Source organism: Planococcus citri, chromosome 3 (genome assembly GCF_950023065.1).
Source record: "Planococcus citri chromosome 3, ihPlaCitr1.1, whole genome shotgun sequence".
NCBI lineage: Eukaryota > Metazoa > Arthropoda > Insecta > Hemiptera > Pseudococcidae > Planococcus > Planococcus citri.
The window spans coordinates 16,241,661-16,268,207 of NC_088679.1; the positions used below are offsets into that span (position 1 = coordinate 16,241,661).

At 34.4% G+C, this 26,547-nt stretch overlaps 6 protein-coding genes across 7 annotated transcripts; 4 read left to right on the top strand and 2 right to left on the bottom strand.

The window, feature by feature from the left end:
- Positions 1-142: 142 nt before the first annotated feature.
- LOC135839852 (uncharacterized) lies at positions 143-2,266 on the top strand. The gene is made up of 8 exons (XM_065356081.1): positions 143-292; positions 367-496; positions 626-702; positions 786-1,210; positions 1,419-1,563; positions 1,638-1,764; positions 1,839-2,044; positions 2,126-2,266. Exons 1-8 carry the CDS (start codon positions 257-259, stop codon positions 2,264-2,266), a joined length of 1,287 nt encoding a protein of 428 aa, XP_065212153.1. The 5' UTR covers positions 143-256.
- Positions 2,267-2,292: 26 nt separating this feature from the next.
- On the bottom strand, positions 2,293-5,818 carry LOC135839854 (acyl-coenzyme A diphosphatase FITM2-like). The gene is made up of 2 exons (XM_065356083.1): positions 5,352-5,818; positions 2,293-4,011 (listed from the first exon to the last, which is right to left on the bottom strand). The coding sequence occupies exon 2, from the start codon at positions 3,953-3,955 to the stop codon at positions 2,987-2,989; it is 969 nt and encodes a 322-aa protein (XP_065212155.1). The 5' UTR covers positions 3,956-4,011; positions 5,352-5,818; the 3' UTR covers positions 2,293-2,986.
- On the bottom strand, positions 4,179-5,354 carry LOC135839853 (acyl-coenzyme A diphosphatase FITM2-like). Its single transcript, XM_065356082.1, has one exon. The coding sequence runs from the start codon at positions 5,324-5,326 to the stop codon at positions 4,349-4,351; it is 978 nt and encodes a 325-aa protein (XP_065212154.1). The 5' UTR covers positions 5,327-5,354; the 3' UTR covers positions 4,179-4,348.
- Positions 5,819-5,961: 143 nt separating the features above from the next.
- On the top strand, positions 5,962-6,851 carry LOC135839855 (small ribosomal subunit protein eS26-like). The gene is made up of 4 exons (XM_065356085.1): positions 5,962-6,111; positions 6,292-6,469; positions 6,545-6,678; positions 6,756-6,851. Exons 1-4 carry the CDS (start codon positions 6,109-6,111, stop codon positions 6,792-6,794), a joined length of 354 nt encoding a protein of 117 aa, XP_065212157.1. The 5' UTR covers positions 5,962-6,108; the 3' UTR covers positions 6,795-6,851.
- A 578-nt stretch (positions 6,852-7,429) lies between these two features.
- Positions 7,430-26,346, top strand: fab1 (fab1 kinase). 2 transcript variants are annotated; one of them, XM_065356078.1, is made up of 29 exons: positions 7,430-7,634; positions 10,300-10,484; positions 11,312-11,421; positions 13,875-14,009; positions 14,094-14,283; positions 14,380-14,629; positions 14,705-14,911; positions 14,991-15,142; positions 15,219-15,350; positions 15,554-15,722; positions 15,799-15,957; positions 16,030-16,228; positions 16,826-17,093; positions 17,182-17,729; positions 17,808-17,975; positions 18,055-18,332; positions 21,228-21,468; positions 21,565-21,740; positions 21,821-21,993; positions 22,073-22,192; positions 22,263-22,426; positions 22,502-22,676; positions 22,817-22,971; positions 23,061-23,236; positions 23,648-23,798; positions 23,935-24,115; positions 25,366-25,677; positions 25,767-25,928; positions 26,014-26,346. In XM_065356078.1, the coding sequence occupies exons 2-29, from the start codon at positions 10,373-10,375 to the stop codon at positions 26,208-26,210; spliced, it is 5,460 nt and encodes a 1,819-aa protein (XP_065212150.1). In that variant the 5' UTR covers positions 7,430-7,634; positions 10,300-10,372; the 3' UTR covers positions 26,211-26,346. The 2 variants fall into 2 exon arrangements, with proteins under 2 accessions (XP_065212150.1, XP_065212151.1); XM_065356079.1 differs by having other exon boundaries at positions 15,219-15,248.
- On the top strand, positions 7,634-9,644 carry Ssadh (succinic semialdehyde dehydrogenase). Its single transcript, XM_065356080.1, has one exon. The coding sequence runs from the start codon at positions 7,842-7,844 to the stop codon at positions 9,375-9,377; it is 1,536 nt and encodes a 511-aa protein (XP_065212152.1). The 5' UTR covers positions 7,634-7,841; the 3' UTR covers positions 9,378-9,644.
- Positions 26,347-26,547: the final 201 nt, after the last annotated feature.

Sequence of the window (26,547 nt, forward strand, 5' to 3'; positions counted from 1 at the left end):
ACAATGTACATGGTACACTTTGGAACGGTGTACCTTTCAAGTCAAGGTTATCGAAAACTTTTTGGAAAATTTGCAACTTTATATAGCGATCCTAGCGACAGTTTTTGTAACTACAGCCATTTTGGGTTTGACAAAATATCGTTTTGTTGTTTTATCGTCACAACAAACATAAATTTTTAGATAACAACGAAAGTGAAAGTGAACCGGAAAATTTTATTTTGAAGAAGTTTTTCCTTTAAAATTTTCCCTTTAAAGCATGAAAATTGAAAATAAAATGACTATGAAGATGAAAGTAAGATTCTCGCACATCTTTTTCTCGTTTCTATGGTGAAAATTCGTCCTAGTAACTTGAAATTCATGTTTTAGTTGAACCCTGAACTCAGCTGTCTCGAAGCTCAGGAAAAATTTTGGAGAGGTAAATTCAAAGAAATTAACGAAAAATTTGCCGAAGAAAGAAGAAAAATGGAAACCCTATTTATTCAAATTACTGCAGAAAGTATGATCTTGTTTTTATTTACTTTTTTTCGACAGAAAGTAAACCTTTCTATGTCTTTCTACATTTATGGTACATACATTGTCATTCAACTGAAAGCTTTATCACGTATTGAAAAAATGTTTATTGCAGATGAACGATTGAAAAATGACTTGAATGAACTCTCGTTGCAGTCCTCTAAATGCTCAGTTTCAGTTCAAACCTCTCCGGTAAGAATATACTACGTTTTTCTCATCTATCACTTTTAATGTACCCATACTTATATTTAAAAATGATTATTGAAAAATTGTAGATCGATAACGAAACCGACGTAATATGCAAGTATTGTCAAAGACCTCTGGTCAAAACGCGGACAGTATTTCCTAAACAAAAAGATTTTCGTGAAAAGCTCAAAGAGGATAAAAGCAAAAGTGAATTTTTCATAGACAATGATTTAATCTTACGTGAAAATACTACATTCTCGAGAGAAAAAGATCATTGCGACGATGAATATAATAATAAAATCAATGTAGAAAGAACAATTACGAAATTATTTTCAACAAATGATCACTCAGAATCTCAAAAAATTGCTAATAAACTCGTGGAACTGTACGAGAAACGTAGCAAATCAGTTCCTGATTTAGTATACGAGGAAACTGAAACTGACTACGAAAATTCGCTCGAAGCAGGGAATAGAATAGTTGTACAGGATGACAGTGATTGCAGTCGAAGTGAAATGTGCGTTTATTTTTCATGTATTTAGAGTTGGATTTTTTCACCGATTATTTTGATCACCTTATCGAGTTTTGCACTTGTTTCCGAATTTTGGGTAGTTCACATTCGCACGAAATCAACTTCGAATTGACTATATTAATATAAATTGCTCTAAATCAATTTTTTTTTAAACAATTTAATTAACATTTTTTCAATAATAATTTGTGTACAGACTAGAAACAAACGACCTGATTTCTTCAGACGACTCGGAGAAAATTTCCATTTTGAATGAACCAACTTATCAACCTGTTGAGACGTCAAAATATTCGAAGAGAAAAAACGGATTCCTTCCAACAGTTCGAAACATTCGAAAGAAAGTAAGTACCTAATTAGAATAAAAAACTCATCTATGATTTCTCTGGAAAGTAAATAATGTTTTTCGATATTTCAGATGTTCAGAAATTTATCCAAAATCAAGAGAACCTGTACTGATATCAAATTGACTGATACTCATATGAAATCTGATGTGAAAATTCCCAATGGAGTCACTTCATCTTCGAACGTTTCAAATAAATTAGGTTCGTAGTTCATTTAGAAGCAAAAAAGGAAAATTGAAGTGTAATTATTACCTACAATTTGTTTGGTTTTTCAGAAAAAGATATTTCCAATTCAAAATTACAATCCCCTCACAAAACCAGAAACGAAGAAGCTCGACTCGAAGAGTTACAGACTTCTACAAAATGTCAACTAATTAGTGCGATGAAAAAATCCAAATCGACGGGAAATATTGTGAAAAAAGTTGCTTTTTCAGACGATCTTCCTTCAATGAAAACTGTTTCTGAATCCAATCTGTTCCAGGTATGTCTCTTCCTATACTTATCATTTTTTTTTCAAACTGATTTTGCTGAAATATTCAACGATTCTGGTTTCATTTAATAGGTGGATGATTATCGATTCAAACGTCAGTCAGATGCAAAACCTTTGTTGGTAGGTTCGGTTCAAGTACATCGTGATAAATTTAATAGACCGATACCAGCTCCCAGATTCAGAAAAAATATCGTCGACATGAATTCTTCGTAAATAAAATAAAATAAAATTTTGTACTGTACTTTAAAAAAAAAAAAATTTAATAAAAATATTGTCATGGTATAAAATATTTCAATCTAGGTAAAATACAACAATTGCTTTGTTACTGGACTTGTTCAGTATTTAAAAAATGCTGACAAAGGAACCTTCACAAATCGTCAACTCCGATGGAGGTGATAATTTGGCTCACTGAAAGAGCAACTCACTCGGACTTCGGAATTGAGTAAATACGAAATTTTTTGCAGCCGAACTTGGTTTTTCGATTCTTGACGAAATTTTGAAAATGCTGGAAATAGCCTATTTATTGGGATACTAATTTTCTACGAAACAAAAAGAATAAATATGGAAATAAAAATCTGAAACATGTTTAAAACACTAAAGTGAACCTCGTGAATAGATTGCTACCATTTTCCAGCCGATCTGGAGCCTCCAGCCAAATTAGGATTTTTCTTCAGAAATTTCAAATTGCTCTAGAAGGCGTTGTAATCAATTATAAGGCAGCTGAAAATTTGTTTCTGAGATCTGGATGTCTATATACGTTCAGGAGCCAAATTTCAGCTCTATCAGAGTAATGAATTGTGAAGGTTTCCCTTTGTAATAAGTGAACGACAACGATGAGAGCTCCTGATCGACTCATTAAGAATAAATTCTACCACTGGGCAAATTACATAAATAAATAGGTAACGAAACAATAACAATTTGTGCCACACGTCATCAAATATCAAAATTAGGTTGCAGAAAAGGAGACGAACAATTGATTTTCTTGAAGTAATACGTCTTTCTTGCCTCAAGCACATACCAATCTCTCAGATATTTTTCTTGCAAGGATCTCGTATCGTAATTACAACTGAGTTTGATCTGCTCAAGTATGAATTCAGAGAATAGGAACTTATACAAAATATACCACAATCCAATAGCTAACAGACTCCCTATCACCTTCTCTTCAATTTGATGAAAATAAACCATCGTAGTCAACGTACAAAAATCCAGTAAAATAATATAAATTCCAGCGATCACCATCCAAAATCTAACAACGTTATTCCACGATGAAACCATTCCCTTTATTTTTGAATATTCTGCTTCGGTAAAATAACGAAAAACAGTCACACTTGCCAGTGGTTTTTTCAATCGTTCTACTTGATGGATCCCATCTACGTACATTTGCCATATCCTGTACAATCTCATCTCCTCCATCGTAGCCAACGAGTAATAAAACATATAAAAAGTGTGTCCAGATAACTGGAAGGTTATCCATTCGTATCCTCGAGACGTACAAATCTGTTCGGTTTTATAAACCGAGCCATATCGACTACAGTGATCGTAATTATCTTCCAAATCGTATAAAAGTTGTACTCTTCGAATCACTTGACATGCCAGAATCACCAACGTAGTCCTAGTTACATTTTTAAAAACACTCATCACGTTCCCTTTGCTGTAAGTGTAAGAAATGATGACCGCAAAAGGTAGCAATACCAACGAACTATAGATGTAATTTGGTTTCATGAATCCACGATTTAAAACATTATCTTTGTAGTTTAAATACGAGTCTGGTAAAGGGTAAAATTCGCAGAGGAGAGAGAGAACTATCGTAACTGGCACGTATACCGTTGCTTTTCCATTTATGTTTCCATATATCACATATTTCAATAGAAAGGAGTGTAATTTTTCCAACATCCAGTTCATAGTGATTTATTTTCAAGTAGGTATTTTACTTCGTGAGCATAATATCACCAGATTATCTGAAATGCCAACACAAAAAAACGTTCGGAATTAGTTTCTAGACTGTCTGCGTCAATTGTTTTACTTAGATTAATTTAAAGTAAACATGACCTAAAATTTACTCTGTAGAAAAATTGCGTAATATTCGTATAAAAAGGAATCAACACTGGGGAAATAATACAACAAATTGCGATACCATCTACTCCAAAATTTATTAAACCATTCGATTGATATTTTTTAGAAAACAATACTAAAATTAAATAAAAATTCAGCAACAACAAAAATATAAAAAAACTAAGTAACAAATTAAAAAAAAAAAGTTGACCAAAAAACGATATTTTTTAAAGGGGAAGACGATTACAATATTTCATAAGTTTTACTCCTCGGATTACGAGCGAACAAATTAAAAATATTATTCCTATCTGGATATCGACCATCGACGGTACTATTAGCATAAATTAGACTAAATTCTCCACTTTTCTCCATCAGACTTTCGTATTCGGCAGTTTCGATACTATAAGGTCCGGTTCTAAATCCCCCTAATGGATATATGATATGATAGGAAAAAAACCAGAACACTAACGCGATTATCATAGCGACAATTTTCTCAAAAGCGGTATGAAAATAGACCAAGGTAATAAATACCGACAAATGGAGTAAAATAACCAATACTGATAGAAAAACCATACAGGTTTTAAGAAAATACTGATTTTGTACATAGATCTTCTTGAAAATATTGAATCTTTCTCTGCTGATTACGGTGATTGGATTTTCATCGCTGGAGTCATCGTCGTCGTCGATAATTAGCTCGTTTACTTTAGACTCGATACTTCGCCAGTTACGTAAAAAAGATAATTCTTCGTAGATGACTAGGATGCTGTACAAAATATGGAAAACGTGACCCGATATATCCAACTTGGTCCATTGATATCCGTTTTTAATACATTGTACTTTATCGTTAATGTAATAAGAATACATATCACAAGCGCCGAAAAAGAATCCCAAGATGTTGAATTCTTCTCCTATACAATAGTTTATAAAAGCGAATATAAATACGCGCAGGAATGCGAACATAGATTTCTTACAGCTGGCGTAATTTAAAACATAATGTAGAACACATACGAATGGTAACAATAAACCCGTTGCATAGATATATGAGTATTTCATAAAGTATACATTCAAATGGTTATCATTCTGATTGAAATAAGAATCGGGAAGATGAACGTAGGTAAATACTATGGATAATGTGGACGCATAGAACATGTAGAAAATAGCCACATATGAAGCATTTAGGAAAGAGATAGGGGTGAGTATAGGTAACAATATTCCGAACATATTAAAAAATGTATAAAAAACTTACCGATATAATATGTTATACAGAAGGAAGACTATTCGGTGCCAAACAAACTAGCAAACATACATGTAGATTGATTATACTATATTATACAATAATAATTAGCAAATAAGATTTGAGCATAAATTAGTACGTAAGTAGTTATGAGATCATTACAGAAGTTTTTTAATGTTTACCAGCCGATCAATTTAATGACGTTAGAGAATAATTCGATGCATTAAACGGCATATTTCATAACACCATATGCTAACAACATATGCTTGCTTGACGTATCGTATTCAATTCATTACACTAATCTGGTTCCTTAGTTTCAATGAAGTTCTATCAAGAGTGAATTATCATTAGAAGAAGAATACAAGTAACGTTAAACAAATGGATACAAAGTTCAGTAGCACGTGAAACAATTAATTAATCAGATACATTTCCAATTTTGAGAAAATTTTCATTCATTTCTCGCGTGATAAGGTTTTGAACTTTTGAATCGGTGATAAGAACTTTTGTTTTTATTTTTTTTTGGACGATCCGCGATCTGGCGATTTGGTCAGGTTTTTTGGGTGCGGCTGCGTGTTTTAGTTTGAAATTTCACCGCTAGGAGTGCTAATGTTACATTTGAAACACGTCAAATATCCTGGCCAAAGTAAATTATCTAGAAGCCACGTGTAATCAGTACATGAAAAGACAACAAAATCCTCATGGATCTTTTTGCTGTAAAGTAGAAAATAATTCGTTGATTTCAATAATATAATCCTTGATAAATTCAATTATGGTAAGTATTCTACATCAATATGTCATAATGTTCGATAATTCACCCCACGCAGCTTTCATAACAATGTATTCCTCGTGATTTTGTGTACAATATATTCACCTATTCAACATGTGACTATATCTACGTGGTTACTCTACTCTGCGAGGTACAGCGAATAATATTTTTTTTACAATATTTCAGACTTGCAAACGCAGAAATGGAGGCCGCTCCAAACACGGCAGAGGTCACGTTCAACCGGTCAGATGTACCAACTGTGCTCGTTGCGTACCCAAGGATAAAGCCATCAAGAAATTCGTCATCCGTAATATCGTAGAAGCTGCCGCTGTCAGAGATATCACCGATGCCAGCGTATACGAATGTGAGTAAATTAAATTTCAGATGAAACTTTGATAGTTCATAAGCTCATTAGTGATTCTGGGATGTTATTTTTCAGCTTACACCTTACCGAAATTGTACGCTAAGCTTCACTATTGTGTATCCTGCGCTATTCACTCTAAAGTAGTTCGTAATCGTTCGAAGAAGGATCGCAGAATTCGTACTCCTCCGATGAGGAATTTCCCTCGTAACGTAAGTATTCGAAATAATAAGTTGAGATATATTCGGAGAAGTGTTTTAAAATCTCATATTTTTGCGTGATTTTTCAGGATGCCGCTCGTCAAGGTGGACAACAGCAGAGAAAATAAAATAAAATCGCCGTTACTTTTTATGCTAAGGGTTAATATTAAAATTTTGAAATTTTATATGTTGCAGTTTCTTATTTTTTTCTGTTCGAAGATTAGTTTTTGGGTCGAGTCAGTCGAGTGCTCGAGTTTTTGCTGTTTGGTGTTTGACTCATCGACCTCGATGGTTTGACTTCGAAATTTGAAATTGAATTCGCTAGTCTGTTATTCGTAATAGTTCTTCGTCGTTAGTTTTCATCTAGTTTTGGGGGAAAGAAAAATTGATCTTGATTGTAGTGTTCAATATTCTGAATTGAGAAATCTTCCTCCGGCTCTACTCCAAACTTGTTCGTCATTATAGAATGACAAGTTTTCCATTAGCTGTTGAGAAAATGAACAGAACTGCGCTTTAGTAATTTAATAACTTTGATTATTCTAGATTTCCAATTAATTTTCTAAAAAAAATTCATTTCATCCTTTCCTCACATGGTGACGTGAAATTTTCTATTTTTCTTCGACGAACCGACGATAGTTTCAGTTTTTTTTGCCAACGTGCCAAGTTTTCGTTTATGAAACTGCATATTTTAGTTTGAAAAATCACCACTAGGAGCGCTAAATAGATACTCCGCGTTTGTAAGATGAACAATCACCTGGCTAAAGTAATTATCTAGAAATCACGTGCAGTAATCAGTTGAAAACAAAACGTAAAAATTATTTTTCAAAAACGAAAAGTTACGAAAATAAAATTTTTATCGAATTAAATTGATGTGAGAACGAATTTAAATTACAAATAATTTGATGGGTTAAGTGAAGTGTTGGTGAATCTCGAGCATGCGTTACGATCGAATGTAAAGCACCTAAGAAGTAAGTACTCGGGTGTTATCTATTCGAGCTTAAGCTTGTTTATCTTTGAGTTTAAATTGGGTCGGAATACCTTACCATACTGATAATTATTGATCGTCCGCGACGGGCACTATCTTGCGTTAAGAGTTTAAAAAAACGTTGTACGCGATAATTTATCTAATTTTCTAACATATTTTCGCTATCGCAAAGTAAACTACGCCTATTCCAATGCATAGAACGAGGTATTTTCTATCCACGTATAGTCGTAGCAAGGTGTTGGTACTAAAATTCGAGAAAATGTACTCGCAAGATTGCAAACTGATCGATAAAGCTTACATCAACGGAAGCTGGGTTTCGGCTAAATCCAAGAAAACATTCCAAGTCGTCGATCCAGCTACATGCAAACCGATCGCATCCGTACCCGATATGAACGTCGAAGACTGCGAACTGGCCGTGAAAAGTGCCGAGGAAGCGTTCCAACAGTGGAAAAATACTACAGCGAAAGAACGCAGTATCCTGCTACGAAAATGGTACGATTTATTGGTGCAGAACCAAAACGAACTAGCCAAAGTATTGACCCTAGAAGCTGGCAAACCACTGAAGGAATCTCTGGGCGAAGTATTCTACGGTAACTCGTTCGTCGAGTGGTTCGCCGAAGAAGCTAAACGCTGCTACGGTGAAGTGATCCCAGCACCGGTCAAAGGCAGAGAAATGGTAGTGATCAAACAACCCATCGGTGTCGTTGGTCTCATCACACCGTGGAATTTTCCTCACGCTATGATCACTCGTAAAGCTGGAGCTGCGTTGGCTGCAGGCTGCACCTGTGTAATCAAACCAGCCGAAGATACCCCGTTCACCGCTCTAGCTCTGGCCGAACTAGCTGAACAAGCCGGTATACCGAAAGGTGTCATTAATGTGGTCACAAGCTCACGCAGCAACGCTCCTGAAATTGGTAAATATTTATGCGAAAGTCCCGCCATCGCTGGTATCTCGTTCACCGGATCTACAGCTGTGGGAAAACTCCTATACCAACAATGTGCCCAAGGAGTGAAACGAGTCAGTCTGGAATTAGGTGGCAATGCTCCATTCATCGTGTTCTCCAACGCCAATATCGATAAAGCTGTCGAAGGAGCCATCGCGTCGAAATTCCGTAACTGCGGACAAACCTGCATCAGTGCTAATCGATTCCTTATCCACGAAGACGTCTACGACGAATTCGTTCAAAAACTAGCCGATAACGTTAAACTTCAGCTAGTCGTCGGTGATGGTAAAAACCCATCTTGCAACGTCGGACCTCTAATCAACAACGAACAAGTCAAGAAAGTCGAAGGCATTTTGAACGATGCTGTCAGCAAAGGAGCTACAGTCGTGACCGGAGGCAACAGAGCTACGAATATCGGTGAACGATTCTTCGAGCCTACTGTTCTCACCAATATTAAACCAAACATGGTTTGTTACAAGGAGGAAATTTTCGGCCCATTGGCGATCTGCATCAAATTCAAATCCGAAGAAGATTGTATCAAAATCGCCAACAGCACCGAACGAGGATTAGCCGGTTATTTCTACTCCAACGACGTTGCTCAAGTTTGGAGAGTGGCCAGAGGCTTGGAAGTTGGTATGATCGGTATCAACGAAGGTCTCATTTCCAGCGCCGAAGCTCCATTTGGTGGTGTTAAAGAATCTGGTATCGGTAGAGAAGGATCTCGTCACGGTTTAGAAGAATATACCTACATGAAATACCTATGTTTTGGTAATTTATCGTGAAATTTTTCCATCTCGCAGAGTTTTAAATTACCTCCAAATTTATATTTTACTGATATGTAATCCCAACGTTTACGTTTTAAGAAAACGCAGTCTTCCATTCTGTTTCGTCTTCCTAAATTATTATCTATTTTGATGTGTTACTTTTAAACTCGAAGAGTAATTTTTAAGAAAATATATTACCAGAGCGATGCTAAGTCAACGTGAAATGTGACTGTTTATGAATACATTATGTTAATTTATAAATATAATTGAATTTTTATAAATTGATTTTGCGTTCGTTACGTGACTTATTGGTTTTACGAGGTCTTCGGTATTTTAATCTATTCGTTGAATTTTTTTGAAGGTAAATTTTTCTTAGGAATGGAAATGAACTTGGCGTGGTCCATTATTATTTTTTTTTCAATCTTGAGAACGACCGATGATATCAGAATTTAATTCTCTTGACGTTGTACGTGGTATGATGCAGTTTTGGGCAAAATATGGGTGTTTAACTGAAAGAGAAAAAAGCACGAAGGTGGAGCTGAATGAGTAAAATTCGTAGAGTTCGTTTAGAGGAGACTTAATGATTATTAGAGTCGTAAAAAATCTCGGTGGTGGGATTTTATTGGGTAATTTTTGTACTCGTAAAATTTACAGATTGTGAAATATGAACCAATGTATTGAATTTTGCATCATTCGGAATGCTACGAATAATGTAACAGATGATGTTTTGCATTTTGTGAATTTTGATCAAAATTTTGAAGAATACGAGGAAAAGACATTGGATAAAAAATTATGGACTGAAAAAATGGATCAATAATTCATTTTTCGGAGAGATTATTCCTCTTTTTGAAAATTCATTTTTCATTTTTTTTCATTGTTTTTTTTTTTTTACTTGAAAAACATCATATTCTAAACACATTCTGTAATTTTTTTGTTTCAGCTACTCGATGATCAATTCGAACAAATTTCCACGTCAATAAATCAATAATAACCAGATCCAGACTCTAATCAAAATGACGAATTTGGACTCGAAAACTCAATTAACAGAATTCGCTCCACTGAGTCCAGAAATCAAGCAATCCGGCGTATCGACGATATTCTCAAAATTCTTCAAGTTTTCTCAAGGTATATCTCGTGTTTCGATTCTTTTTAAGCCTCGAGGCACAAAACGCTCCTTGAATTGCCTCTAATAATGTTTAATTGACCGCAATAAACATTTCCTTTATCGTCGAACGGAATAATATGAAAAAATCCGGGTATATTTTAAACGAGGATCCGGCTTCGGCGCATTATGACGTGAATGAAAAATGGAAATGAATCGAGAATGTAGGTTTTTAGGTGTTAGAAGGTTCCCTTACGAGTATATAGGTGATGTAAGGGCATCGAGCGATCTCATGTTATTGGCGTGTTTCAACTTGAGACAAATTAATGGTAAAAGGATGTGCGAAGAGTTGAAATTTCCGAATGATTTTTAAACGAAGCGTGTTTCTGATACGAGTGTCGTCGTGTCATTTAATAATTCGTTTCGATAGTAGTTTTAATTAGTATAGATAAACCCTTGGTATCTGATTAATTTGTACTACCGAGTGCTTAGTGCATTTTCGAAGTTGTCTCATGTCTCCATGAGATTATGAAATCACAAAATATGTAGGAAGTTGAAGAGGTTATTTTATTACATTACGCGAATGAAAATGCAAATACACATTTTAGAGCAGTTCGCTTACGTAATAATTATCTATGTTTTTTCAACCTATTTGGAGAATATTACACTCGAAAAGTTTTGATATAAGGTTACGTACAGGTGAAAGATACCTTATCGTTTATTTTTTGAAGGGAAAGTGGTCTTATGATATGTATTATTAGTTTTATAATTTTTATTTGAATAATCTTCGTTAAAAACGAGTAACTTTATTACTTTATTAATTTACCTATCCAATATTAATATTTTTCAGATACTTCGTCACAGTCAGAAGATCGCAGCAAATCTAATTCGCCGTCATTTTACGTTTCGATAGAAAAAGATAACAGTTCCGGAGACTCCGAGTGGACTAATTTGAGTCCGGTAGGGATTAATTCTATTGACGTATCGTGATTTGTTGAAGGACGCTTGTTTTGAAGTGTTGTATTTTATTGAGAAAATTGATCGATTTTCAAACAATTCCCAAAAAAGTTGTTCCTGGATATCTGCCAGTCTGTCACTCCTCGAGTTGAAAAAATAACGAAATTTGATCAAAAATTTTCAATTTATTCTGTGATAGAATATAAATAATTTTTTTTCTAGAGAAAATTCTCCTGTGGTCTTCCAAGCAATATTGATCTCTTTTTGTAGAATTTTTGCTTCATATTTACGAAAATTTAGGAGGAAAAATGGTAAAATTGTCCAGAAATTCTCAATTTTTGGATCAAAATTCTTTCAAAGATAGTTGGGGGCCCCGCATAAGGTTCAATTGCACCACCTGATGATCCTCCGTGACAGATTTTTTCTTAAAGGGGGAGTCCTAAGGAACATTTCTAGCCCTTGTCCTCAAAAAAAAGTGACCCTACTTACAAAATGGCGGCCATTCTGATTGACAGGTCAGCCGAAATCGCAGATTTTGCGTTCCAACATAGGACTAGCATAAAAATGTTTAACCCGTATAAAGGTAGATCGAAAGAGCAGGCAAAAATTCATCACCTGTCAAAACTTAAAGTGCTAAAGTGCCTTTTTCGATTTTTGGTGAATTTTCAAAAATCAAATTTTCGCCAAAATGTGAGAAAAAATCAAAATTTTATCAAATTGACCTAGAAAGCTGCAATTTGGGATATACCCTATTTTCGACCTGCCAAATCGATTGGAAACTGTTTAAAACCGTATTGAGCAGTTCTGGAGCCTCCAGCAGATTTTTGAAACTCGAAATTTGTAATTTCATCAAACGCTATGAAGTCGACTGCAGGTGAATTTCAAGTCGTTTTGGAGCCTCCTAGAAATGTTCCTTAGGACTCCCCCCCCTAATAAAAAAGTTGTCCTGGAGGATCGGCAGGGGGTGCAATTGATCCTTAAGGGGGCCCCTACTAAGAATATCCATTCCCATAAAAACCCTTCTCTTGAGCTCCCAAATAATGTCGATCTGCCTGCACAAAACCTTATAAGTATGAAAAAAATCAAAAAAATCTATGAACATTTTCCCCCTGAAATCTTTAATTTCTGCGTTAGAATTCTTCTACGAGTAAATAACTTTCCATTTTCAGACGAAAAAATCCCCCACTCCTTCAACAATTTTTTGAAACATCTTATTTGAATTCTGTTTTTGATTTCGTTTCAGAAAAATTCTGCTGCATAAATTGAGAATTTTTGAAACATTTTTTTTTAAAAATCGAATTTTGATTTTTTGTCACCTTGATGGTGAGGGGGGAGGGGTTTGGATTCAAATCTGATGACAAATCAGATTTTTTTGGAAATTCCAGAAATTCGTTGAAAAAAAACATTCCTGAAAATTAAAGAACTGATCAGACCGTAAAAAAATTTTCATCAAGAGGATGCAAAAATACATCATTTTCCAAAATTTCAGTCGTTAAATTGTATTTTTCGATTTTTGGTGAATTTTTAAATAAATGAAAAAGTCGAGCAAAAAATCAAAATTTCACCGAAATTCATCTTGAAAGTTTTCGACACCTCGAATCGATTAGAAACAGTTTCGAACGGTTTCGAGCAGTTCTGGAGCCTCCAGCATATTTTAGAACATTGAAATTTCCTCAAACTTCTACATAATGACGTTAGAAAATTAAAATTTTCCTTTTATCTGCGTTTTGAACATACTGAGTTTTCTCGAAATATTTTTTAGATGTTTTGGAAGTCTACGGAATTTTTTTTTGGAAATTTTAGATCCCTAAAAATTTTTATAAAATTTATCAAAATGCGACTTTTTTTTAGAGAAATTGAAGAGCTAAAATTGATGCTATACCTACCCTAATTTGACATCATAAGTCCATTGGAAATGTCTCCAGGCCTTTCTGAAGCCTCCAGCCATATTTTGGTAATAACAGGTTCACAAAAAAGTGCCCTAAAAATCGCCTAAATTAACTTTAGCTCATATAAACGATTAGGGTTCTTCGTAGATTTAGATTCAAATCCTGAAAGTAGTAAATTCGAGGGTATTTGGAATCCAATCCAATTTTATGATTGACAAAAAGCTCAAAACTGCTTAAATGTAGGTAAGGATTTTTGCCTTCGAGAAATCAACATTTTTTCGTGAAAAATACTCTTATTTTTTTCGAAAAATTTGTATTTTTACTTCAAAATTACAAATTCTTATACCAAAAAATAACGATTTTTCATCATGAAAGTTGAAAAAAATATCTTCTTACCCCCCTCTTTTCTCCCCTCATAGTAGAGTAACCAGAGACCATTCGTTGATGCTTTTTTCAACTTTGAGTTAGTTAGACTTATTTTGAGAATTAATCTGAAATTAATTTAATTTCGCAAAATGCCTTCAATAAAAACCAGAATTAAAATTATGTACTTTTTTTTGGTCACAGAATGAAGCTGAAAATATTCCTTTACCGTCATCGATGCCCGGAGATCGATTCAGGCCCCAAGACAGTGCCTACGAAGCTCGTAACCTACCAAATGTCTTACGACGAGTCAGCAATCTCTTAGCTTTGAAAAATAAGGTAGGTATTTAATAATCATTCACATTTATTAAAACGTTTTAAAAAAATATATTCCGATTCATGTGGCTTGAAAAAAAATTGCAGAATTCTCCAGCCTATAAAGATACGAACCTGAAACAATATTGGATGCCGGATTCGGTCAGTAAAGAATGTTACGATTGTGGCGAAAAATTCACCACGTTCAGAAGACGTCATCATTGTCGAGTCTGCGGACAAATATTTTGCTCGCAATGTTGTAATCAAGAAGTACCCGGAAAAATAATAAGATGTTCTGGTAATTTACATAAATATTTTCCGAAATGGATATCGCCATAAAACTCATAGGTAATTGATATCTTCGAGTAATAATACGTTTTTTATAATTACACAGGTAACCTCCGCGTATGTACTTATTGCTGCAAAGTTGTATTATCCTACTTGCAATCGGCCGATATCGAAGCTGACTTATCAATTGACTTGAAAGCTCTTCAAGATGATCTACAATCTAAATTCGGTTTAGATCATTCTGTCTCGTGCGACGATGATCATTCCCTCGATACTCTCAGTGTCACTAGTAATTCATCCGATGTCCGTAGAAAAATCTCGGTCGTTTATCAAGAAGAGAAATTCGCCTCCGGAGGGTACTTATCGAAATAATCAATATTTTTCCAAAAAGCCCTACGACAAAATTAACGAAATTTTTTCTTTTCTTTCAGAATATCCGGCAATTCTAACCGTAATGATCCGGAATCGTCGAGGAAATCGGAACTTTCCACTTTAAATACGTTATTACAAGAGTTGGTTCTAGGAGACAGTGCCCTGATCACGAGGAATTACACCGTCGAAGGAGGCATATGCGAAGGCTGTTTTTGGGGATCTCAATTAATCGACTGGCTCATTAATCAAAGAAAAACATCCTCAAGGTGAATTATAAATTTAAAAATCCTCTGAAACAAAATGTTTCCAGTATTTCTAAAAGTGTTGATTTTTTTTGTTTCGTAGAACTCACAGTTTGGCCATTTGTCAAGTTTTATTGGATGCCAATTATATTGAAAATGTTGGTCAAAAATCGGCCGATTTCATCGACGGTGGAGCTTTGTACAAGTTCTCAGAAAGTGCAGCTGCTCTTATGGAGAAACCCAGAGAAGATCTGGGTAATTAAATCAATTGATTTGAACAACCGAACGTGAAATGTGTTTTATTCGGGTTATCACGTGTGTTATTTTGCAGGTCACGAGCAGTCTTCCAGTATTCCTAAAAGTACGAGTACGTTTTCTCAGTCAGGGTTTCATTTAGATTTAAATATACACGAGAATACTGTCCATATGTCAAGACAGACTACAAAATCATCAAATGGAAAAGGTCAGAGACTCGAAATATCGATTAAATATTCGTCAGAAGAATTTTAGATGGATTTGGAGTCATTTTTGGCATAAAACATGAAATCGTGTAATATTTGTAGGAAAATTTGCATCAGTTTTTGAGAAAAAATAATTCTATTTTAATTTATTTTTAATTCACTTCCGATAATTGGCTAAAAATTGATTGAAAATGTTTTTTCGCAGATGGAAAAAAGAGCACATTTTTCACCGGCATCGATGTAGACGAATCTATCAAAAGTTTTATGCAAAAATATCTCGAAATCAGCTCACTAAACCCAATTCCTTGGGCTTCGGTTAACGAAAGTCAATTAAGCGAAACAAATAACGAGCTCAATGCTTTTCTGCACCTGAAGTAAGCTTTAATTTAACTTCAAAGAACTCGATTTCAGATTTGAGATTATTAATGAAAAAATATTCGATTTTCTCAGCGAGAGCTTTCAGCAACATTTACTCAACACAGTTCATCAATTATTAGCTGCGGAAAATCTCTCCTTATCGTGGTCAAAAATTATCATCGATTTGGTGGAAAAAGCCTTACGAGAAATAAAAATCGATCTCTACAAAACCGATATCATCAACATTGGCCAGTAAGTTTTTACAATTTTGAATCATTGAATAGATTACAAAATTTCATTCCTAATCCAATTGAATTTTTACAGCTATATTAAAGTGAAGAAAATTTCGGGCGGTGAACGAAAAGACAGCTGCTTGGTTGCAGGAATCGTTTGCACGAAGAATGTAGCCCATAAAGAGATGAATATCAACCTAATTAATCCTCGAATCCTCTTGCTTCAATGCCCCATTGTTTATCAACGTGTCGAAGGAAGATTAATGTCATTAGAACCAGTGATGATGCAGGTATTTTCACCTCAGAAGTCGACTAGAGTTGTTTAATTGGAAAAATGAACCCATGAATCAGAGTTGAATATCTGGAAATGGTCCAGAGCTTTGGATTTTCTCCAAAATATGCAGAAAGACTTTTTTAATTTAATTTTTCGTAAGCTGGATCGAAAGAGCATGTTCTGAAATCCTCACAGCCGGAATTTTTGACACTTGAGTTCATTTTTAGATTTAAAATAGATTTTTAAAATTTGAAAAAGATTCAAAATAGCTGCAGTTTTTGTGGTGTTTTTTAAAATTATTAAAAAATCGTCATGAAGCAATTTTTTAATTTTTTTTTAATTTTTAAAAATTTGCAAAAAATTTAAAAATGACCTTAAAACCCTATGAAAATTTGGTTACACGTGATTTAAAATATGCTCTTTGGATTCGACTAAGTTACTTTGAAATCGAAGTGTGTCATTACAAAAAGTTTCCTTGTTGGAGAACGATTCATGGTGGTGGGGGGGGGGGGGGTGCAAATTATCAGCAATAAACCTCAAATTCTTTCACTTTAAAATTTTAAACTTGAAAATCGTCTCATTGACCTCGAATAATCGATACCTATGATTCCAGGAACAACAATACCTGCGACATACGGTAGCCAGAATTGCTGCCTTGAAACCGGATCTAGTCTTAGTGCACAGAAACGTCTCTCGTTTAGCCCAAGAGTCTTTGAACGCCCTAAATATTACTCTGGTGCTAAACGTAAAAATGCAAGTGATGGAACGAGTCGCCAGATGCACCAATGCTGACATTTTAACAGCGATAGACGCTCATGTCGGTACAACTCAATTGGGCACATGCAGATCATTTTATATTCGCGAAATGCCTCTTAAAAATGGTACCCACCTGATTTTTCTCAGTATCTTTTTTTTTTTTGAATCCTAGAGCAATTAATTTTCACGATCTCGATGCATTTTTTATACCAGGTGGTTCAAAAACACTGATGTTCTTCGAAGGATGCGCCTTTCCCCAATTAGGATGCACGATACTGCTCCGCGGAGCCTCCGAATCGGAGCTAAAGAAACTGAAAACCGTCGCAAACGATACGGTCTTCATGTACTATAACGCTAAACTGGAGAAATCATTTTTATTAGACGAATTCGCCGAACCACCAACTCTACCATCGTTGACATTCATCGAGGAAATCGTTTCTCCTAAACACGGTTCGTCGAAATTCAACCAGAGTTTCGATTTATCTCGACGAACTCCAGTCGAAGAGATAAATTTACCGGAAAGTAAACCAGAATCGGCTAAAAGTGAACGCAAGTTTGATCTGGAAGAGAAACGTATTTCTGCGAAATCAGTCGTCGATCACGACGATCCATTGCATTTCAATTCGAATATCGACGACGATGATGTATTCTCGCCGAATCAAGATTCCAGTGATTTATCGTTCAAGGAAGAACCTCAGCAGCAGAATAAATTTAGGATGGCGTTGCGAGATACGGTGCTTTCTTATTCGCCTTATATCGTCGTATGTTGATTTTTTCATCATTTTGTACCCTTTTGAGGGGGATAGAGAGCTTTATTAAAGTTATGGGTTTGTTTGCAGTTCAACTTACCGTACCTGGAGACGAAAACTGGAATGAATTGCGAGCTTAGGAAGTATTTTCCTGATGAGATTTACCAATCGGCTCATTTCAATAATAAAAGAGACGGAAATCGAGCTATATTGAACGAGAACACCGCGTCTTCTAAAACTAACGTAGAGCTGTTTGATGTGAGTTTTTTAAAAAATAATTTCTTTTGATCTTTATAATTTATTTTACTCTGATGTCATTTTATATCTCAATTTTCAGAAAAAACCAGCTCACGAATTAGTTCACGCGAAACTGAAAGACGACGTTGATAGCGAAGAAGTACAAACTATGTTAGCTTTCTACAGAGCTAAAGGCGGTCGTTATTCTCTAAAAAAGAAAAGTACCACATCGACCTCCGTTCCTCCAAGATCATCAAACGTAGTTAAACCTGTGAATAATGATTTCCTCGATCCGAGAAATCATCAACGATTACCGGTGTTGTTCTGTAGCTTTTCCAATTTATCGAATAATGCTCCGGAGTTTTGTGTGCATCCTTGGTTAGTATTTTTTTGTCTTGTTTATAAATTGTATCGAGGGTTATTTTGATTTTCAAAAAACTCGATGAAATTGAAAAGTCTCATCTCCCTTCTGAAAAATTAAACTAAAAAAATAAAATAAAACCCATTCATTAAAAATTTCAAAGGATCGAAAAAAAATCAAAAAATGAAATGAAACAAAATTTGTGATTTTATTTTAAATTTGTAGATTCTAAATTTAAAAACATCTTTCTTGGCTCTTTAAACTGCCTTGTTCTTTCTGTATTGAATCCCCCTCCTCCTCACAAAAAAAAATCAGAAACATAAATAAAGAACAAAAAATGTTTTTAAAAAAATCAAAAAACGTGAAAAAATAGAATTTTAATAAATGTTTAATTTTATTTTAGTGTCAAAATTGCCATAAACAATTTTCTTCTCGAGAAAAAATGTTCCTTGGTTTTTGAACTGTGTTGGTCTTTTTGTAGTAAGCCCCTTCCCCCCTCCCATCAAAAAATCAAAAACCATGAAAATACGTATAAAACATTTTCAAAAAAAACAAACAAACAAACAAAACTGGTTTTGAAATGTTTAATTTTAATGTCAAAATGGCCTTAATAATCCCATTTCCGAGAAAAAAATTTTCTTGGCTATGGGAGAAATATTTCGAAGACTTCCGACGTCAAAATCAGGAATTTTCATCTCAAACATTTTTTATCCTTTATTTTCATTTTTTCCGCAATTTTAGGGGGCCCCAGTGACACATTTTTGGACCTAGCCGATTGAAAAATTGAGCATTATTTTCTTATGAGCTTCCTCTTGAGATGCCACACTCTGATTTGAACGGGATCGCGATTTTTAAAAAGAGCATAGTCTTAAACCCCCAAAACCAAATTTTCAGCTACCCAAGTTCATTTTTCGATTTTTGGCGAATTTTTGAAAATTCAAAATTGACTGTTTTTGGCGATTTATGTTTTTTTTAAAAAAGTACGTACTTGATCAATAAAAATGGTCAAAATGAGTACCAAAACTAATAATAATTACTTAAATCCAAATTTCACCATTTCCAGCCATTCTGCAGCCTCCATCGCGATTTTTCAATTTCTCCAGAATTTTGAATTTTTGCTCCAGAAGGCGTGAATATGCAGTTGGGCAGCTAAGAATCGAGTTGTGTATTATACTCGACCTGTTTAACGAGTTTATCTACATTTGAGCCGATTTTGGGAGTGACACCTCAAAAGTGGCTTTTAGACCAGTTTTTTTTTCAAAAAATTAAAAAATCAAAAAAAATCAAAAGTTTCTCGTTTGTATGGAAATTTTTGAAATTCACGCGAATCGCTGTATTTTGTCCAAACCTAACCCCCAAATCCAAATTTCACAATTTCCAGCCATTCTGGAGCCTCCATCGCGATTTTCAATTTCTCCAGAATATTGAATTTGCTCCAGAAGGCGTGAATATGCAGTTGGGCAGCTAAAAATCGAGTTGTGCATTATACTGGAACTGTTTAACGAGTTTACCTACATTTGAGCCGATTTTGGGAGTGACACATCAAGAGTGTTTTTTTGGCAAGCTTTTTTCAAAATTAAAAAATCCAAAAAATCAAAAGATAACCTTTTGTGAGGAAATTTTTGAAATTTGCGCCAATCGCTGTATCTTGTCCGTAACTAACCCCCCAACTCAAAATTTCGCAATTTCCAGCCATTCTGGAGCCTCCAGCACGATTTTCAATTTCTACAGAATTTTGAATTTGCAACAGAAGGCGTGAATATGAAGTTAGGCAGCTAAAAATCGAGTTGTATATTACACTCGACCTGTTTAACGAGTTCATCCACATTTGAGCCGATTTTGGAAGTGACATCTCAAGAGTGGTTTTTTGACCAGCTTTTTTCAAAATTAAAAAATCCAAAAAATCAAACGACAACCTATTGTGAGGAAATTTTTGAAATTCGCTCAAATCGACGTATTTCTTCAAGAAGTAGCCCCTGGAGCGCATATTCTACCATTTCCAGCCGTTTTGAAGCGAGAGTGGCACCTCAAAAAACCAATTTTGAGGTGTCACTCTCAAAATCGGCTCAAATGTGGATAAACTTGTTAAACTGGCCGAGTATAATACACTACTCGATTTTTAGCTGCCCAACTGTATATTCACGCCTTCTGGAGCAAATTCAAAATTCTGGAGAAATTGAAAAATCGCGCTGGAGGCTCCAGAATGGCTGGAAATTGTGAAATTTGGGTTTGGGGGGTTAGGTTTGGACAAAATACAGCGATTCACGTGAATTTCGAAAATTTCCACACAAACGGGAAACTTTTGATTTTTTGGATCTTTTAATTTTTTGAAAAATGTGGTCAAAAAGCCACTTTTGAGGTGTCACTTTCAAAATCGGCTCAAATGTGGATAAACTTGTTAAACAGGTCGAGTGTAATGTACAACTCGATTTTTAGCTGCCGAACTGCATATTCTTGCCTTTTGGAGGTAATTCAAAATTCTGAAAAAATTGAAAAATTGCGCTGGAGGCTCCAGAATGGCTGGAAATGGTGAAATTTGGATTTGGGTAATTAGTATTAGTTTTGGGACTTATTTTGACCATTTTTATTGATCAAGTACGTACTTTTTTAAAAAAAGCATAAATCGCCAAAAACAGTCAATTTCGAATTTTCAAAAATTCGCCAAAAATCGAAAAATGAACTTGGGTAGCTGAAAATTTGGTTTTGGGGGTTTAACACTATGCTCTTTCCAAAAATCGCGGTCCCGTTCAAATCGGAGTGTGACAACTCAAGAGGTTCCCTTGTTAGATTCCCTAAAAAAAAATCATTAAAATCACACTTTTTCTCACGTTCAGCGAGTAATTTCAGTTTTTCGTCTACTAATCATTTGTACACATATCTAATTTTTTGTACTTTCATCTGTTTTAAATCAGGATCGTGAACATGGACTTCTACGGTTGCAACGATATCCCGCTGGGCAACTTTTTGGAAAAATATTGCTTCAGGAAATCGTACATTTGCCCTTCGGAGACCTGCGATACCTCGATGATCGATCACGAAAGACGTTTCGTCCATGATACCGGTTGCGTCCATATTGTTTTAAGAGAATTGAACTCGTTACCAGAAAAAAAGTTACCCATTTTGGTGTGGAGCAGTTGCACTATTTGTAAACTGGTACGAAAAATCTACATCCTACTTTTCTTCTCAAGGCAGAATAAGAACTGAAAAGTGTAACTGATCCGGAGTGATATTGATGTGTTTTTTGTTTAGACTACGCCTATTTCCGCCATGTCCAGTGATACGTGGAGTCTTTCGTTTGCCAAATATTTAGAATTAAGGTTTCACGCCGGTAAATACACGAGCAGAGTTGATGGCGCTTGTGAGCATTCCCTGCATCATGATTATTGCCAGTATTTTTATTATAAAAATATCATCGCTACTTTTAAGTAAGTGAATTCAATTCTTAGACGAGGAGACGTGAAGATTCAGTGTGGAATAATAATTGATGAATTACGTAATATTTCAGATACACGGACATTCCACTTTGGGAGCTTTCATTACCTCCTAAAATTTTAAAAATTCATCCTACCCGAGTACCAATACCCGTTGTAATGGAGCAAGTCAAAGAATGGGCTGTAATGGGACACGAATTATTTAGTTCGATTTTGGAAAAATTATGTTTGCTCGATTACGACGATAGTAAGTTTGACTCATTGATTTAGATTATTCATTATCATTCGTTCGATTTAATGTAATGTTTGATTTTTTTTCTATTCAGTCAAAATGATTCAAAGTTTGAAGAAACATTTGAGCGATCAGCAAGCGATATTTAAGCAGAAAGTAGACGATATTCAAGTCATTCTTACGTCTCCTTCTTTAGACGATGACTTGGACGATGGTAAGAGAGGAAAATTATCAACAGGATGTTAAAAAAAAATAATGATACATGATTTGTTTTTATTTTATAGAAAATATCCAAAAAGATCATAAACTAGAAGATTCTGTCGTTCTGATGAAGAAATTGGTCGCTGAAGCTCTATCACGTTGGAATAGTCTGCTAGCCAGATTAGAATCTCAAAAAAAGGATAACAGACAGAAAACCAAATCCACTTCCAGCGATGTCAAGGATAATGTATGACGCTTTAATTTTGTTATTTGTACCTTTTTTTTTTTTTTTTTGCTAAAATAATACGTGTTTTTTTTACAGATTCCATCGTCACTGAATAGTTCTGTTATCGAAGACTCTTCAAGTAAACGAGACTCGAAAGACGAATCCATCCTTTCGGAGGATAGCGATATTCAAGATTTGGGTCATCCGGTGCCATACAGAAGTGATAATTCAGAGTGTAAACCTAGTGCTAATCGTTCTGCTGTCGATATTTGTAAGTGTTCAGAAATGGTATTATTTTTCAAAAAAAAACCATTCAAAAGTTGGATTAAAATCTATTTATTTTTATTATTTTGAAAAAACTTGAATCGACGTTTAAAAAAGTAGATATTGAATTTTGATTTTTTTTTACAGACGATGGTCCTTTAAACCAATCCGTCAACGTATCATCATCCAACGAAACATTGAGTAATATTTCGCAAAATCAAACACCCGATAAAATCACCATGAAGACCTTACTGTCTCAATTGTTACCGAATACTTTTCAAAATAATCCGTCGTTGTTATCGGTGAGAAATTTAATCATTTTTGATACTCTTCGATGAAATCTCGTACTAAAAAAATGCTAGTTTCTAAATAAACTTCTTGAATTTTACAGAATCCGATCAATACTGATGAGCATTATTTACTCAACGTCACGTGTACTATTCCCATTGTTGTGTATGAAACCGAGCCTAGTTCAATTATTGCCTGTGCCTTGGCAACATTCCAGTATCAGAATCTTCTGGATGAGATCAATAAGTCAACGAGTGTCGGAACTGAACAATCGAACAAGTACTGAAAACAATTTTTTTGTTACGATTTGTCTCAAAGTTCTAAAACGAATCGCTTGTGAACTTTTCATCGAACGAATAAAATCTGTAAATTCAAAGATTTCCGAAGGAAGGGTGCCCTTTTTCAAAAGGGTAAGAATTTTGAAATTGAAAAAAAAGAAAAAATCGAAATTACTCCATCGCATTCTGCTCATTAGTTAAATTTTAGTGATGCATGAACGATTCATTCAATTCTCCATCTGGGTGTCGAGAAAAAAATCCGACTCTTGAAAAAGGGGTTGTTCGATTTTTTTAATCAAAATAATACTCTACGAATCAAAACTTTGATGTCAAATCGTATTTCAAGTATAATTTTTACAATGGTTCTTTAATATTCATTTCCTTTAATACGTGTTGTATTTTTTAATTTTAGAATATCAAAAAAAGAAAGCTCCGATGGTATTTCTACAAGCTCAGCTTCAGAAACTGTTCAAATGACCGAAAGCGACGATTCGATTAAATTAGATGCCACTGATGATTCTAAGTCAAAATCTGCTAAAACCAATGACGCTTATCATATCGAAGTAAGAATTTGTTTTAAAATATTGATGACATTTTTTACATTACATTTTCATTTTTATTTATATTTTTCTGGTTTTCTTGTATTCATCGTTCCTCATCCAAATATTCTACGTGTACGTTTGTGTTGTTATTTTGCAGATCCAGTTCAACGATTCGACAGCTAGTTTCAATGTCAAAGTTTATTTCGCTCAGCAGTTTAAAGATCTTCGTAGTTTGGTGTTTCCCAGCGGAGAAGAAGCTTATATTAGATCTTTATCTAGATGTATTCACTGGAACGCTCACGGTGGTAAATCTGGCTCGATGTTCTGCAAAACCAAAGGTAAAATTAATCAAGGAATTGTGCCATCAAACACTATATAGGAGGAACCCAATTATCAATTTTTTTTCAAGTTTAATTGTAAATGGGAAAAATTGTTGTGAAGTGAAAAAATTATTTTTGAAAAGTGGTCAAAATTAGAGTTCAGGTTTTGAAATTTTGAAAAAAAATGCAAGGATTTTCTGTGAGCGTTTTACTCAAGCGAATTTATTTCGATTTCTTTCTATTACTCTATTTTTATTTTTATTTGGGGGGAGGGGGGCAGAGGATGCATAAAAAATGTTAATGTCCTTAATGTTTTTCAACTTCGTATTTTCGTCAAGTATTTTTTTTTCATTATTTATTTATTTATTTATTCATTTCAAGAATTTGAATCATCAACAAAGGAGGATCTATGTCACAAAAATGTTTAAATCGGACCAAAATTTCTGGCTCTAAAATATTCATTCTTCGATTTTTGAAAATTTTTAATAAAATTTCTTTGGGCTAAAAATGAGTGGAAATTAAAATTTTACCAAATTGACCTAGCGGGCTGCTATTTGGTTTGTGCCCTATTCTTGGCCTCTCGAGTCGATTGGTGATGGTTTCAAACCGTTCTAAAGCCTATAGCAGATTTTGATTTTTTTCATTTTGTAAAAAAAAAAATTACTCGAAAAAATGGGTTTGAACCAGCATAAAAATGATTTGAAAATATCTACCTAAATCGATCATATAGGTCACAAAGATGGGTAAATCTGAGTTTGCAGGTGCTGAATTTCATTTTCACTCCACTTACAGCATTTTTTCGAAAACTGGATAATCTAAAAATCCGCTGGAGGCTACAGAATGGTTCGGAACCGTCACCAATCGACTTGGGAGGTCTAAAATAGGGTACAATCCAAATTTTAGCTTTCTGGGTCACTTTGGTAAAATTTCGATTCTCTCTCATTTTTAGTCCAAAAAATGTTTAAAAATTCGCCAAAAATTAAGAAATTAATTTCAGCAGCTGAAATTTTGACTGATGGTGCATTTTGGAATTGGAGTCCGGTTCAAAAATTTTGATTTCCTTGTTAGTGATTATTGAGATGAGATAAAAATGAATATCAACTTTGAAACCATTTTTTCACCAGATGTTTTAAAAATCATTACACAACAATTTTTTGCTGTTCTTTATCAAATTTTCAAACAAATTGAAAATCTACCCTCTTTATTGAATACCATGTTGAAAAAAATTTTGTTTCAATCTAATTTATGTATTTTTTTTTTTTGTGTAGATGACAGATTTATTTTGAAAGAAATGGGTCGATTGGAAATCCAGCCTTTCATAGAATTCGCTCCTCACTACTTCAACTTCATCCAAACCTGTTACTCTAACCACCAACCAACCCTTTTGGGTAAAATTGTCGGCGTTTACCGAGTCAAATATAAAAACAATATCTCAAATTTACTAGTCATGGAGAATTTATTCTACACGAGGGATATTATTCGCAAATTTGATCTCAAAGGATCTGTTCGAAATAGATTAGTCGATACTCAAACTTGCGCCGAAGGAGAATTAGTCCTTTTGGACGAAAACCTAATCAATAGTAAGTTATTGTACCTACTTTGAAATTTTAAATACGATGTGTTCTGATTTTTTTATAATACTTAATCGTCTCGTGGAATTATTTTGCAGTGACCTGCGAATCACCATTGTACGTTTATCCTCATTCGAAAACTGTACTGATGCAAGCCATCAACAATGACGTCACATTTTTAGCAAATCAATCGGTGATGGACTACTCGCTACTGGTCGGATTAGATGAAGGTTCCCAAGAATTAGTTGTCGGAATTATAGGTAAGCTTTTTCACATCTACATAATATATATATGGCTGATTGTGAGTGTTTTCTGGAAATCTGTAACATTGCTTTCATTTTTCAGACTATATACGAACTTTTACCTGGGATAAAAAATTGGAAACGTTTGTCAAGAAATCGGGTATTTTAGGAGGGCAAGGAAAGCTACCTACCATCGTATCACCGGAAAAGTACAAAAGTAGATTTATCACGGCTATGCATAAATATTTCTTCGCTGTTCCTGATCAATGGCTGGGCCTTGGAAGAGGATTCGATTATTGATGCACTTTGTGATCTTTCATGTTACCATTTTTCTTACTCGCATTTTATACATATAAAAATTTTAACATTTTGAAAATTTTAAATTACTTATATTTTCATGTCCATTTTTGATTAAAATTCGTGTTGCATGAAGGTATTTTGTCGATGTTTTTTTCATTTTTGTAACACCAGGTACCTATTATTTAACTGGAATTACTCCTATGATGTCTTATGTCGTACTGGTACTGGTATGGTACAGCATTTATTCTGTTTGCTTCAAAATCACTCTAGACGTAACTTTTATGAAAATTGGACGTGATTTTATGTAAATTCGGCAGATTTTCAACCTTAAATTCAT

Excerpts from the sequence above, each read along its gene's own strand:
- LOC135839854 (XM_065356083.1), bottom strand. The coding sequence starts at position 3,955 with ATGAACTGGATGTTGGAAAAATTACACTCCTTTCTATTGAAATATGTG.
- LOC135839853 (XM_065356082.1), bottom strand. The coding sequence starts at position 5,326 with ATGTTCGGAATATTGTTACCTATACTCACCCCTATCTCTTTCCTAAAT.
- LOC135839852 (XM_065356081.1), top strand. The coding sequence starts at position 257 with ATGAAAATTGAAAATAAAATGACTATGAAGATGAAA. Across the intron at positions 293-366 it reads AAATGACTATGAAGATGAAA|TTGAACCCTGAACTCAGCTG; the intron begins GTAAGATTCTCG and ends TTCATGTTTTAG. Across the intron at positions 2,045-2,125 it reads CTGAATCCAATCTGTTCCAG|GTGGATGATTATCGATTCAA; the intron begins GTATGTCTCTTC and ends TTCATTTAATAG.
- LOC135839855 (XM_065356085.1), top strand. Across the intron at positions 6,470-6,544 it reads CGATGCCAGCGTATACGAAT|CTTACACCTTACCGAAATTG; the intron begins GTGAGTAAATTA and ends GTTATTTTTCAG. Across the intron at positions 6,679-6,755 it reads TGAGGAATTTCCCTCGTAAC|GATGCCGCTCGTCAAGGTGG; the intron begins GTAAGTATTCGA and ends GTGATTTTTCAG.
- fab1 (XM_065356078.1), top strand. The coding sequence starts at position 10,373 with ATGACGAATTTGGACTCGAAAACTCAATTAACAGAATTCGCTCCACTG. Across the intron at positions 14,912-14,990 it reads CAAAGAAAAACATCCTCAAG|AACTCACAGTTTGGCCATTT; the intron begins GTGAATTATAAA and ends TTTGTTTCGTAG. Across the intron at positions 17,976-18,054 it reads CTAACGTAGAGCTGTTTGAT|AAAAAACCAGCTCACGAATT; the intron begins GTGAGTTTTTTA and ends CTCAATTTTCAG.
- Ssadh (XM_065356080.1), top strand. The coding sequence starts at position 7,842 with ATGCATAGAACGAGGTATTTTCTATCCACGTATAGTCGTAGCAAGGTG.